This window comes from Cryptotermes secundus, unplaced genomic scaffold (assembly GCF_002891405.2).
Source record: "Cryptotermes secundus unplaced genomic scaffold, Csec_1.0 scaffold478, whole genome shotgun sequence".
In the NCBI taxonomy this organism is placed as follows: domain Eukaryota; kingdom Metazoa; phylum Arthropoda; class Insecta; order Blattodea; family Kalotermitidae; genus Cryptotermes; species Cryptotermes secundus.
This window is the reverse complement of record NW_019721767.1, coordinates 937,418-952,416: the sequence shown is the minus strand read 5'-3', so window position 1 is coordinate 952,416 and position 14,999 is coordinate 937,418. Positions and strand designations below refer to the sequence as shown.

The window sequence follows — 14,999 nt, the reverse complement described above, 5'->3', positions numbered from 1 at the left end:
AAAAGCATTGCTAAATCACACAAGATTTAGTAACTTGTTCTTATCATGAGGGTTCTTAAAACTAGCTCCATGGAGCAGAGTCCTTGAGAAGATGACTATTCAGTAAGCTAGTAGTAATTCCTCACATTCTGTAGACCACATGAGTTTATTACCATTTATTCACAAGAACCAGCCTCTGTACCTTATCATGAGCCACAGGAGTCAAATCAACATCCCCACATCCAGTTTCTATAAGATAAATTGAGTGTCTGTAATTTGAGTGTTTGGTGTTTGATGAAAATTTAAAATGTGATCTGGCGTATGATATCATGTAATATATTTGGTTGTAATGAGAAAACATATCATAACCCAGAAGAAAACAGTCTGTATATTATTAATCTCTCATCTATGCCTGTGTCTGCCACTGCTCTGTTCCCATCAGGTCTTTCAGGTAAAATCTGTGTTTCTCATCTCTCCCATGTTACATTGTCCACCCAACTTATGTTTCTTGATTTGATGGTTCTAATAACAGGTGGAAAGTATAAATTATGCTCCTAATTATACAATTTGTCTTTCCTCCTGGTACTGCCAAGGCCAAGTATTCCCTGTAACACTTCATTGTTGAACACTATATGTGTGTTCCTACCTGTTCTAAAGAATTATTCTGTGTTCTTATCTTAGAATGAGAGAATAAGTTTCATACCCATACAAAATAGTGGTAAAATTATTGTGGCATATTTGCTCAAAGCAAGAACTGTGGAGCCAGAGAAACAGCATTGCTAGGTAACAGCTGTGTAACATGTAACAGTGCAGTAACTGTTGGAAGCGGTGTTTTCTGTGCGGTCCATGCCAAGGCTATATATCAAGAGGGAGTCTTGAGACATCAGAAGAGTAGGAGGTTGGTGTGAGATGGTCACCACCCTGTGAGGACATGAGACTGGGAGCGAGGGAATGTCCACTGGTGAAGACACAGCAGACTGAGAAGACTTAGTTCTTGCTGTAGTGAACTGCATAGCATGTGAATTAGTGATAGCACTAGAGTTACTTGTAGTTATGATCTGTATGTGTTCAATAAATCCAATTACCAATCCAAAACTCATTGTAGTCACTCTAAAATTTTGACATTTTGCTTTCTGTCATCACTAGTCTTTGTATTGAAATTGTTTATTGCTTGGTTCATATCTGAATCAGGATAAAGTAATGATCTGTTCTATGCATTGCTTTTCCAGAATATACACATGTCCAATGTACACAGCAACAGTGATTTATTTTGAGTGGCTGGTGGCTCTAGTTTTGATGTTGAACACAGCCTATCATTTTGGCCATTACTTGCGAAGAACTTTCTATTTGGATCCTGTTACCCTTTCCCCAACCCAGAAGAAACTGTTGGGTATTTCTGATTCAGGTACGCTTTTATTGATCTAGTTCCTTCTTAAGCAAGAAAATCGGCATATGAGATGATCATGCTGTGTTTGTGGGTGTCTAGACATATATGTATGTGTATGTTCTTCCAGCTTTTTTGAAATATTTCACTAATTTTGGCAAAACTTGGTATGAATAGTTTACCATTGGAGACACACTTTTAGTTTCCTGTGTTTTTTTATTCTCTTAGTGGGGGATGGGGTCCACTAGGCACAGCGGCCACTAATTGGCCTATTTTACCTGCCCTGGGTGATTATGATGATGGAGAATTTGGTGGAATGAAGATTGGCAGGGGAAATCGAAGTACTCGGAGAAAACCTGCCCCAGCGCCACTTTGTCCACCACAAATCCCACTTGACCAGACCCAGGATCGAACCTGGGCCGCCGCGGTGGGAAGCCAGTGGCTAACCGCTTGAGCTATGGCGCAGCCTTCCTGTAATTAGTAATAATGTTGTGAATGCATGAACTTAGGACATAAGAGTATCACTTAATATTTGGTCATACATGATGAGTTGTAATAGATCTTTGAAGAGTGTGTAACTTTTGTGATGGAAAGAGATACATGGCAGCCATGGTCAAATTATCTGTAGCCTCCAGTTTCATGGCATTAACTAATAAACCATTAAGGCTGCACATTATATGTAGGGTAGTCAAAAAGTTCCTGGAATTCCCCTGCAGACGGAGAACGAGCAATAAGATAGCGCACACACTGTTTTGGTGGGAAGCCCAGCATGTCTGCTTGCAGGCTGAACAGGTCTGGACAGGTTTCAGTGTGCAGTGTCGTTACGGTTCCGTTTGAATTAAATGTGAATGTTGGTCATTTGGCACAATGTCGCAGTTTGAACAGCGTGTGAACATCAAGTTCATGTGCAACTTGGGAAAATCTGCTTCAGAGACGCTGTCGGCCCTGCACTAAAAAAATCCGCAGTTTACAACTGGTTTTCCCAGTTTAAGAATGGGCAGGAGACGTTAGAGGATGACCAGCGCGGTGGGAGACCTTCGACATCCTGAACCGAAGAAATGATTGGAAAAGTGCAACAACTGATTCGATGTGATCATAGAATGACCATCGCGGAATTGGAGCAAGAAGCTCGTACTGTTACTGGCCATTTCTACATGCAAGTTTTGCTGAGGTTGCACGATGCAGTTTGGAGGAAGTGGCACGACAGGTGGCAGGGACAGTGGTTTCTGCATCGCAATAATGCACTGAATATTTGGTCATACATGATGAGTTGTAATAGATCTTTGAAGAGTGTGCACTTGTTGTGCAGCAATTCCTTGTCGAGAAAAACTTTCCTGTCGTCACTCAAGCACCGTACTCTCCGGATCTCGCTCCGAGTGACTTTTGGCTGTTCCCCACTCTGAAAATGGGCCTCAAGGGGACACATTTCACAATCATGGAGGACATCAAATCGAATGCAACAGCTGAGCTCTGGAAGATTCCAAAAGAAGCCTTCCACTCCTGCTTCCAACAATGGCAGAATCGATGGAGCAAGTGTGCGCGCGCTAGGGTCCTTCTTTGAAGGTGACTAGGTAAGCATTGCTGTATGTCCTACTATTAGAGTGCTATACCACCTTTCCGGGAACCTTTTGACTGCCCCTTGTGTATTAAATGTTTGTAAGTCATCAGTTACAAACATGATGGTGCAAAATGGTTATATCTGATACATTTAATGTAGGCAGAATCCGTATGTGGTAGGTTCTTTATGAAAGAAAATATAATAATATAAATAGTATTTTTAAATGTGTAGGAATAAGTCTGTGTGTTAGGAAAGTAGACTATTGTTGAGTTTTACTCAGAATTCATTTTAGAGATTATCCAAATACTATTCAATTTTTATGAATAGCACTTTGACTGTTAAAAAATGTTGTCTTTTCCAGTCTTGTTTGACTCTGGAGCAGAGATTTGTAGTCATTCAGCTTTTTAAGGAATTTTGTATATTTTAGGAAAACCATTAAGGTTCATTGTTGTGTTTACAACAGCCCACCACTGGACAATGTCAGAGTATAATTGTTAACATTCGCTAGGCACCAGAAATTAATTGCTTCCTTGGAAATGTAACATAGTATCACAGCAGTAAAGTCTTAGATCCCAGGTTTTCAGAACAAGTGTTCTGGAGTTATCGTGTAACATGATAGCTAGCAATGTGAAACCATAGACAGGGATTGTGAGCTATTCATGGCATGATAGACGTGCGATACCTAAGCAGTTGATCGGTCAATATAGAACCTGAACACCACCTCAAAGCTAAATTTAAACCAATCGGAGTGGAGTAAACTTTTGTAAACAGAAGTTCTCTGAAATTTGGAACCACCATAATGCTTGGTATCTGACACGCTCTGGTGTAGGTCTTCAAAAGGGAACAATGTAATGTATTGTAATCTTCGTAAAGGACTGACATAGGTATTCAAAGGGTTAAAGTAAAGTTGTTAATTAGCGGCCTCCATAGTCTAGGGTAACATTCCCACCTCGTGACTCAAGGTATGCTGGTTCAAACCCGGCGGAGGTCGTGGAATTTTTAAGGGCGGAAAAATTCAGGGAACAAGTCCTCTGGGAGGGACTTTAAGCCGTGGGTCCCGTGTCATAGCTTTACGGCACGTAAAGGAACCTCATGTCTCAAGGGGACCTCTGAGCCAAATTCAGGACATTTCCTGCCCAACAGTAGTCTCTAACGCCTCTGGTAGATGGGGGAAGCATCGAGATACCGCTGAGCCAGTAGAGGCCAAACTCGCTGGCTGAGTTGGGACTGATGTCACGCACCAGTACTGGTAGGGTATAGAGACTGGTAGAATATCACGGGGACGCACAATGGACCAATATCTGGTCTAAGTGCATGGGGAAACCCACCCTCTCCAATAACAACAACAACAACAAAGTTGTTAATTGTGACCATTAGATAAGTGAAAATAAAGAGGTTGGTTAAGAATTTATTGTCACTCTGCCAGCCCAAGCAAGAATCAATACACCTGGGAGATCATTGCTCATATTGACATCCAGGAGCTAGCCACACAAAGCAAACCATTGGGAAACAAGTGTGGCCTCAAAAAGGGGAAATGGCAGCACTTGCCTATCTCATCCATCTAAATTTGATTGTTCTAATAAAATGTAAAGAATACAAATTAGGAAGCTCCTCATTATACATTCTACTCCATCATCCTGTTACTACCTTCTGAAGTCAAAATATTCTCAGCACCTGCAATTTATGTTGGTCATTTAGTGGAAGAAACCAGATTTTGTACCCATATAAAACAACAGATAGGATACAATTCATGTTTTTAGATAGGAGATAGGATGGCAAAAGTTCTGAGCTTAATTTGTTCTAGTTTTTTATATGAATGGACTTCTGATACGTGATTCAGACTTTCACTATGGGCTCTAGTGAACACATTTGTGAACATTTTGGTTACACAAAAGGTTGGAATTTCTTGAGTGTTAGTTTCTCAAAGAAGAAATGTGCTCCATGAAGGTAGTTAATTATTAAAATATTTAATGATGTTTTAAACATGTGAAATGTTCTGTGTTTTATCATTCATATACTTGATATCCAGATCCACATTTCAAGATTACTTCTCCACCTGCTGACATGTCAAGGTCTAGTACTTTGCCTCATTCAGACATTCTGTCGTCAACACCGATTAATCTGTCTGCTTCCAGCTGGAGGTCATCATCTTTCATGTCTTCTCCAAGTGACAGTGAGTTGATTTCTGTTTCTGAAATGCAGTGAGATTTTTCAAGTACCCGATAAATCAGTGGATTTCTGGTGGAAGAGTTGAATGCCTCTTCCATCAAGTTGGTCCCACTGGATTCAAATTGCTAGTAGAACTGACAAAACTTTAGTCAGAATGTTGCAAATACATTTATTGATAACAGAAGAAGTTATACCATTAAACCGTGTATTAATGGACTGTCTGATCATGATGCACAGCTCTTAACATTTAAGAATATTACTGTACCTAATGATACATTTGGATCTATCTTTGCTAGAAACATTAATAAAAATAACATAGCTGAATTTCAAATGTTATTAATTTGGAAACAGTGCAACAATATTTTTTTGAATAATAATGTTAATAATATGTTTAATAACTTTCATAATACTTATTTAAGATGTTTTTATGCCTGTTTGCCAAAAGAAGGAAATCAAACATAATATTATTAAGAATAAATGGATTACAAAAGGGATAATGACCTCATGTAAAAGAAAGAGAGAACTCTTGTTATTATGCAGATGCAGTGATGATTTAAATCTTAAAATATATTATAAACAATACTGTAAAATATCAAAAGTGATAATAGCTGCAACAAATCATATTGCAATAGAGTTACGTGGTGTGTTCAAAAAGTATTGAACCTTTGGTCGGCAGAAATACATTTATTAATTTGGAGGTACAAAACCCTAATCCCCTTCAAAGTAGTCTCCTTGGTAATGCACACACTTCTCCCAGCGCTTCCGCCATTGTTGGAAACACTTCTGGAACACGTCTTTTGGAATGGTGATCAGCCCGGCCATCGCNCCACGTGATGTCTTCCCTTGACTCAAATCGGGTGCCTTTCAGCGGCATTTTCAGCTTGGGAAATAGCCAAAAGTCACACGGAGCCATGTCGGGGTAGTAGGGAGCCTGACGAACCACAGGGATATTGTATTTGGTGACGAAAGTCTGAATCAGATGCGCAGAATGGGCGGGTGCATTATCATGACAGAGCTGCGAAGTTTTTGCTGCCCACAGATCCAGTCGTTTGTGCCTCACAGCATCACGAAGGCAACGAAGGACCTCCTGGTAGTATTTCTTTGTGATGGTTTGGCCTTGTGGTGCGTATTCATGGTGCACAACCCCACGGAAGTCAAAGAAAACGGCCAACATGACCTTGACATTGCTGTGGACCTGCCATGCTTTTTTTGGCCCCTGGGATGTCAGATGTTTCGACTGTGACGACTGCATCTTGGTTTCCGGGTCATACCCATAAACCCACGACTCATCGCCTGTGATCACAGTGTTCAGAAAGTTGGGGTTACTGTTTGCATTGTCCAGCATGTCCTGTGCGATTTCCAGATGGCGTTGCTTCTGCTCCATTGTTAGCAGTTTCGGTATGAATTTCACGGACACTCTCCTCATGCCCAAATCCTCGGTCAAAATTGAATGTACTGATCCAACGTTTACCCCTATCTCGTTCGCAAGTTCTCAGACTGTGATACGATGGTCCTCCATGACCAAAGTCTGCACTTGCTCAATGACATTCTCATTTCGGCTTGTTGAGGGTCTGCCTGAACGCGGTTTGCTGTCCACTGATGTGTGGCCATCTTTGAAGCTGTTGTACCACTCCTTTATCCGTGAGTTGCTCATGGCATCATCCCCGAAAGCCTGTTGAGTCTTGTGAATGGTTTCCACTTGGCTATCACCAAGCTTTTGGCAAAATTTGTTGCAGTATCGCTGCTAATGTTGTTCCCTCATTTTACACCTTACTGGAATCTGACGAGCGCTCACTACATGTCCTCACTCATAGGTCGACTGCCAGCAACTGACGCTTTCTGCTGGCGGGTAAAAACTCATGACTGCGCATGAATGTCCCCTCCACATCTCCACAGAAGGGATCCTCCCGCGCTTCATTGGTTTACGCGGGAAAAAAGAAGGTTCGATACTTTTTGAATTCTAATAATAAAAATTATTTGAAAAATAATAAATGAGGATAAAAGGAAAATACAAAGGGATAAAGGTATTCATTCCATAATGGTAGATAATAAAGTAATGATGAATCAGAACAAAATTGCAGATGCTTTTAACAAACACTTTCTATCCATAGCTGATTCTATCATATCAGGTCATAATAAATATATAAGCTCAAATTCATCCAATCCAATAAATTACTTAGTAAATACGTTTAGTAGACTTCTACTAAAATTAATTCGCAGTATGCCTCCACTTATGAAATTGAAAAAAATATTAAATCATTAAAGACTAAAAACTCAAGTGGACATGATGAAATTTCAAACAGAATAATAAAATTAAGTTCACCGTTTATAATTTCTCCACTTACTCATATTTGTAATGCAATATTTAATAAATATTTTTCTGATAGATTAGAATTTGCCTTAGTTAAACCACTACAGAGGGGTCCAAAAAAATGTACTCACTCTTTGATAGTCAGTATCTTTGGAACAAAATGACATGTAGTTACAATTCTTGCTCGGAGAGAGAGAGAGCCATTGTATATGTTCGAAGTGACCACCATCAGCTGCTAAACAGCATTGATGCCTCCGAACTGTTGAGTGAACTACGGCTGCCAGTGTGTCCGGTGTGATGGCTGCACACGGCGCTTCGATGGCTTCTCGTAGTGCGTTCAGTGTAGCTGGCTTTTGTCGATAAACTTCATCTTTCAAGGTTTCCCATAGGTAGAAGTCAAGAGATGTTACTTCTGGAGTCTGTTGTGGGTACTCAGTAGCACCTCTTCGACCTGTCCTTTGTCCAGGTAGAGTGTTATTCAAGTACGCCCTGACATCTTGATGGTAGTGAGGTGGAGCACCATCTTGTTGTAGGTAAAATCTCTCCTCTCCAAACAGCTCTCAAATGGCAGAGAAAATTGATGTCTGAAGCATATCGAGATACATCTGACCAATTACGGTACCTTCAAAGAAGAAAGGACCAACCAAACCACACGATGACAGACCACACCATATGTTAACACCCGGTAGATTCACTTCCTTGCCCACGTGAACGTGTGGATTTACAGGAGCCCAATGCACACAGTTGTGGTGGTTAAAAATACCATTCATTTTGAATTGTGCCTCGTCAGACCAGATAACTTTCCCTGCAAACTCCTCATCCTCATGCCTTCAATCTAGGTCGTCATCATTCATAGCGTGCAGCAGTCTTGGAATGTACACTTTCTACTTTGCAGCCTTCAGAATTCGCCATACACTTGATCGGCTTACCCCACTTTTGCGTGCACACTGATTCACAGATTTTTGCAGTGATCATTTAAAGCGTTGCAACACTACAGCACTGGAAGCTGTACTTATTACTATCCGTGGTCACCCAGATCTTTGCTTATGCACATCATGAACAGTACCGTCACTTCAAATTTATCCTGAATACGGGCAATTGTTCAACGTGTTGGTGGCTGAGTTCCAAACTCATTCTGCCATTGTTTTCATACTTGCAATACCACTTCAATACAGCCTTGCATTGCTCAAAGAACAACCTTTCAGCCATTTTTTCTCCTCGCTTCTCGCAGTGCGCGCATGGCACGACACTCATGTGACCTTCGCCATCTGTTGAGAAAACGGAGGAACGTATCGTCTCCATCTTCAGGGTAGAAGGAAAAATAAGAAAATCCACAAGCAAAGAGACAGAACAGGTGCAAGCAGACTATGTTGGGAATATACTCAGCTATATGAGAGCAGGGAAGGAAGGGACAAGTCTACATGGGAAACCAGTGGAGAGGGAGAGGGGAAGGGTCTGGGACAGGAGCAAGGTTAGAGCAGGTATAGGATATTGCATCAGTGGAGAAAGGCAAGGTTAAAGGGAGGGCATTAACCCTTAAGCTGGGCGGTTGCTATGTGAGTGGGTCATGGACTGTGTGGCCTTGTGGATCTGGCGTCATGTCCCGGGGGGGGGGTTAGGGAACAGATGAGAGTCTTCCATGACTTGCTGAGACAAAACCCCCCTCTCTGTTCATATTGTCGGGATGGAGTTCAATCTCAATGGCTTCCCTAAAGATGCGATCCATATATCGCGTCTTGGTGGCGAGTATGGAGGTATTCTGAAGCTGAATGCGGTGTCCCAACAAATGACATGACTCAGACCCGAAAGCCAATCTTACACAAATCATGTTTTGTGTCCATGACAGGTATGATGAGTGCCAACTACACAATGTCATCACCATCATGGGTTTATCATCAGGGCTCTCCTGTGGCCACCCTGTCCATCCCTCGAAATAGAAGTCAGCAGACTTCTCCGGGCTCTCAATTGTCAGCCATTTCATCTGTGGACTTCATAGAGAATGAACGTTCATTAACACAGTACCTCCAGGATTATGAAAATTTCGAAAGAACTGCAGCTGTTGGTAATTATTTATTTTCAGATGTTATTTTCATGCTCTTTGAAGTTTTGTTTTCATGCTTTGCCCAATCTGACATGTCAGATTGAGTTACAAAGAGTTTATTATATGTTCTTTGTACTATGTGCTTAAAGACTCATATGTAAGTAAGATCATGTTTCAGAATTATTGTCTGTTGTATGTTTGAAATTAATAACTGCTGGATGGGTTTTGATGAAATTTGTTATGATATTATGCTTTTAGATGGCAACCTAGACTTGTACGACTACTTTTAATCAACTGCAGTCAGTAATAATGTGGTGGAGGCTCGAATTTGTGTGACAGGATTAACACTAATGCTCGTGCTGAAAATCGCTTGCCACGCCAACTAAAATCACCGTAATACCCTAAACTGGACTTAATACTGTTATTGTCTGGGGACACGCGGTAGCGTAGTTGGTTGAGGCACTATGCTAGAAGCTGGAAGGTCGCGGGTTCAAGTCCTGATAAGGTCATTGAATTTTTTTCAGTTGATCTAATCCTTCCAGCCACACTATGGCCCTGGGGTCGACTCAGCCTCTAACAGAAATGAGTACCAGGAATTAATTAAATAATTTTCCTGGGGAGTAAAGCGTGGCCAGCGCGTAAGGCTGACAACCTTACCGCCATCTCTGAGCCGATTGTCTAAATAATGTGGGACCCTCAATGTCTCACAACCCTATGGGGCTTCACGGCCTGATACAGGGATAGCTTTACTTTACTTTACTGTTATTGTCTTCTTCAGAACTACTTGTAACAGCAAGAAGATTCAGAATGCAAAGGTGCAAAGGACATATGTCGAAACTGTATATTCCTATGTGGATTGCTACTGTTCAGTCTTCTTTACTTACTGAAAGATCTCTGTATCTCTTTTTACCTGCAGTGAAAATAGAAGTATTACTTTTTCCAGTAACAAATTATGTTCTTGCATCATATTGCAGAATGAAATACAATATATTTGAATTATATTGTAAACAAATTGATCTATATTGAGCAACAGAATATTTGAAAAGCATAAGACATAACAGGCGATATAAGTATTTTGCATAAGGAAGTTGTCATTTTAAAGGAGGTTCATCTTACTAATGTATTTCACAAATAGATGTACATGTTGAAATCGGGCAGAATACTGTTTCACAAAATTTCATCACATTCTAACCATGTGTGTGGCTACCACAGTCTATCAAGTGTCTTGTATGCATGGGATTATCTGTTATTTCACTGCATATTTTAATATCCAGAAAAGGCTTCATTAGAACTTAACAATTATCCCACTTATGCACAGCTGTGACACCAAGCATGAAAATCCTATTGAAATCCCTGTGTGTGCATCTGCGTATTTGGGATAATTTCATCGTTCCATCAGTTCTCAACACGTTCATTGTTATAACCCATTTCAATTATATTCTTTTTTTTCCAACAATACCTCTCTCTCTTCTATTTAATTCTTCTTTTCCATTCATTGTTATCCAGGCATAGGGAACAGCTCATTTGGGAAGCAACAGATGAGCACCTCCATGACGACATAAACAGGAAGATGGTTTCTTGCGTAGAAGGTCATAAAAGGTTCTTATCTGCTGTTTGTAGGAAAGGAAGGTTCTGTCCAAGAACAAGATAGTTACTTCCTTCTTAGGCAGCACTCCCATACCCATGTGCTTGAAAAAGAATGCGGTATTTTCACACTTCCCATCTCTAGGGACTGTGGGAAGGACCACCTTTTCTCACACTTTCAGTTTCCCTCCTGTGGCAAACAATAATATTTTGACCTTGGAAAGGGTTTTTTTCCCCCCTCAGTATTCAATTTCCCTTTTCTGACGGTAAATACTGGGTCCTAGTGTATGACTGTTTTCTGTTGCACCATTCCCATTGACCTTGGCCAGGCCTCTCATGGATCTGAGCTACCCTCATTGTAGCCTCTCTTTATAACTGAACCTGTTCCTCTGAAATAAATGTGTCTGTTTACAAGGCTACACAGTGTTACAAACAAGATCTCATTCTTTGCTAGTGTTGTTTGAAAATTTTTTGGATCTTAAAAGTTAACAAAAAGTGTGGATGGGCTCTCCATTCATATGGAAACATCTTATTACAGGTCAGAGTGTGGAGCAACCTTCAAACTTGTTGAGTTCCTTCTGGAGCCACCCAGCCACTCGCACAGCATCGGAAGTGCCACCTACATTGCGTCGCTGCTCATATCAACTGGCACCTCCCACCACAGGTAGGAAAAATATCAGGTTAGGATAAAATATGATTTAGTATGAAAAACTATGCCATGTAGCTTTTCTCAAGGTGGCCATTGAATGCAGGAGAAGCATATACATTTTTGTCTGTTTACTCCTCAGCAGACAATTTTCCAAATTATGTTCTGAGTTATTAAAAACAGTGTTGGCCTCATAGTTTAAATTAATAAATAAACTAAAAATGGTCCTTATATTCAGAAAATATTTTATTTTAGTATTAACTAACATAGTATAAAAATAAATTATAAAATAATGTTTGAAATGTTGTATTGGCCTACTGCTTACATATTTATGGTAGATGCTTCCAGAAAAGAGGTAAACAGAGATGGAATGGCCCAAGAAAAATTGTAAAATGTTGAGGAGGGTGAGGAGTGGCAGGATTATGAAGCTTGTGTCAGAACAGAGAAATGCTTACAAAACTGCAACCAGAAAACTGAAAGGGAAGAGACTTCCTCTGTAGATGGGAGGATCTTTTGCATTTGGGAATTTATTGAAAAGAATGTATAGAGTGAGTTTTGTTTCATTGAGCCCTTTTTTTTATCATAAAATTAAAATGAATTTGTATAAACGTCATTATTTTTCAATGGCTGTAGATATATGAAATATAGTCTTCAACAAGTTCACATGTGCTCCCTGTGAATTGATATTTTGAAGTTGAATGATGAAATTTGGTTTCTGTGGAGATTGAGAACGCCTTTTGCTATATTGTTTCTTTCAAATCATCAGTTGTGCAAGGGTTAGTGGTGAAAAATTTATCTCTGAAATATCCCCACAGCAGATGAGCACTTTAAAACTTCTTTGATGAACATGAGGAAATCTGTTTGAGATCATTGCATTTCCAAATGTTTTCTTCAAAAACATCCAACAGTATTAGCAGTATGAGGCCTCAAGCCGTCTTGTTGGAACCAGTTCTTATTGTTATCAACACTCTAACCCATGAGAGAAGGAACAGCCATTCTGCAAAACATTAAGACAAAACTGAGAATTGACTGTCTTCAATAAACATGGGTCAGAATGTTGCACTGGTAGAAAGTGTACACCAGACCAAAACATTGGAGATGTAGGGGATTTTCAGTAATAGTCTCAGAATTTGTAAATTTCACTAATATGTACTGTTTGCTTACATAGCTGTCTGTTTGAAAACGAGCCTAATTGGAGTCTTGATTCTGTTTAAAATGTCTACTTCATTTTGAAGAAAGGCTGACTAATTACTGCAAGTTATGAAACATCTGTTTCCCTAACTTTGTCTTGTAAAGCTAAGGATAGCTCTGAAAATTTTTCTCACTCTGCTATATCTCATATGTATTTGTTCAAGATGTTGCAGGCTCTCAGTAATGTTTTGTAATACTCTTTTACAATGAAAACTTTCGGCGGCACACTGTAGATTTCCATGATATTTAGAGATAAAGATGGCACAGTTCCAAGTTGCCAACCTAAAATAAAAAATAAGTGCATGGAGTCTCCTAAATTTTCAGTTTTGAGGCCATGTGGATTAGAAAGACAACTGAAATGGTTTGATGAATAAAAAGTCACTCCGTAGAAAATAATGGTTGAAGTTTAATGACTAAAATAAGACCCATCCTTTGGGTTCTTCAGTATCTGCTGTGAAATTTTTGTTACAGTGTATGTTGCACATCAGTAAATTGTTCAAGATCCTGAAGTTTTTGAGTGCACCATCTTCTGTATAAGTAGTGGAACCCACATTTATTGTTCCTTGGGTTAAGGTTTTCCCTCATTTAACATTAGTTTCAGTGTTCCCAAGTAGCTCATCTCAATGTTAAATTACCTCAATTTAAGATTTTCTTTAGTTAATGTTCAAGTCCACTACTTCCAAGAAAAAGAAAAAGGTAGAACTATCCCTGCAATAGGCTGTGAAGGGCCATAGGGTTGTGAGATGTCAAGGCGCCCACATCTACACACTCAGCTCACAGAAGACAGAAAGGTTATCAGCCTTACACACCAGCTGCCCTTTACCCCCCAGGAAGATTCCTGGTACTCATTTCTGTCAGAGGCTGAGTTGACCCCCTCACCAACAAAACCTTAAAAGGGATGTTTCTCTGAATGTTTTCCTCGGCTTTGTTTATCACTGTGCAGTGCCTACAGTGGGGAGTCCTGGAAGCCAGGCTGATGAAACAGGCTCACCTTCATCCTCTCTGTATCAGAGTCAAGATGTTTGGCGGCGCGTGCGAGTAAATCCAAATGTTCTCACACAGTGGAATGCTAATTTGCGAATGGTATGATCTGTTATTGGGTAAGCTATTTGTGTGCATGGTCTGATAATTGTTATTGGCATTCACTGAGAAGATAACAGAGAATGATGAACTGGAAAGACGTGGATAGAAGCAGATGCAGTGTATGCTAAGGTATGGTTCCAGCATTTGCTTGTGGGAACGAGTAAAGCAATAGAAAACCTCAACTCGTAATAGCCAGCTGTCACGTATGAAATGGAAGTGTTAATCACTCAATTATGCATTCGGTATAATATGAATATGACAGCAGTGTGAATTGTTCTCCATTTGTACTGATGGAACAGGTTTCTACAATGGTAATTCTTTAGAATTTTAACACGAAGGACTAATTATATATCTTGGCTAGAGAACCAGCTGTCCTGTTTGGATTCTTCTGTTTATTTTTTATCCCTCATGTTGAAATTATGAGAAGACTAAGTCATTTCTGGAAATGCTTGTAAAGTATACTTTGTACTAACTATAGTGCTTAAGATCAGGAGCTTGCCATTTGTTGTATGTTAATTTAGAAGATGGTCTCCTCATTTGAGAGAATATACATTACAATTTGAAAACAAAGTGCTGAGGAAAATATTCGTACCTAGAAAAGATTTGTATGAGTGGTATCTAAAACTTTGGGTTCTGCTGCTGTAGTGTTGGTTAAGGGCTTTCCTCAATTCTTTCTCATCCCTTGCAAGGACTGTCCTTCAAATCTGTTACAACTACTTTGAATATTTATTCCAGTTCACAGTGTATCTCATTCTACATACGTATATCGATGGTAAGTACATTGCTGTTAAATTGACAGCACCTTGAATTGAAAATGAAAATAATGTTATATTTTAGTGTCCTGTTGCACTGATTTTCATCCATTATATGTATACAGTGGCCGTCTTGTAGTGCACTCAATTTCACCTGTCACTTCACAACATGTTTTGGCAACATAGTGCCATCATCAGGTGACCCAATTACGTCAATCTATTGCATTGCCTGCCCTCATATATTTTCACAACACCATTTAAAAAGTCCGTATTTGTCAATTATGATAAATTTACACTCGCT

At 39.8% G+C, this 14,999-nt stretch overlaps 1 protein-coding gene across 6 annotated transcripts in view; it reads left to right on the top strand.

Moving 5' to 3' along the window:
* LOC111875704 (transmembrane protein 209) overlaps positions 1 to 14,999 on the top strand; it is a 35,221-nt gene that overhangs the window by 9,181 nt on the left and 11,041 nt on the right. For 5 of the 6 annotated variants that reach the window (XM_033750176.1, XM_023872152.2, XM_023872156.2 and 2 more), the window contains 5 exons: positions 1,209 to 1,384; positions 4,951 to 5,094; positions 9,248 to 9,463; positions 11,565 to 11,690; positions 13,807 to 13,946. In XM_033750176.1, the coding sequence (XP_033606067.1) occupies positions 1,209 to 1,384; positions 4,951 to 5,094; positions 9,248 to 9,463; positions 11,565 to 11,690; positions 13,807 to 13,946 (802 nt within the window). The remainder of the gene's footprint in view (positions 1 to 1,208; positions 1,385 to 4,950; positions 5,095 to 9,247; positions 9,464 to 11,564; positions 11,691 to 13,806; positions 13,947 to 14,999) is intronic. The other variant, XM_023872157.2, reaches the window with a different exon arrangement.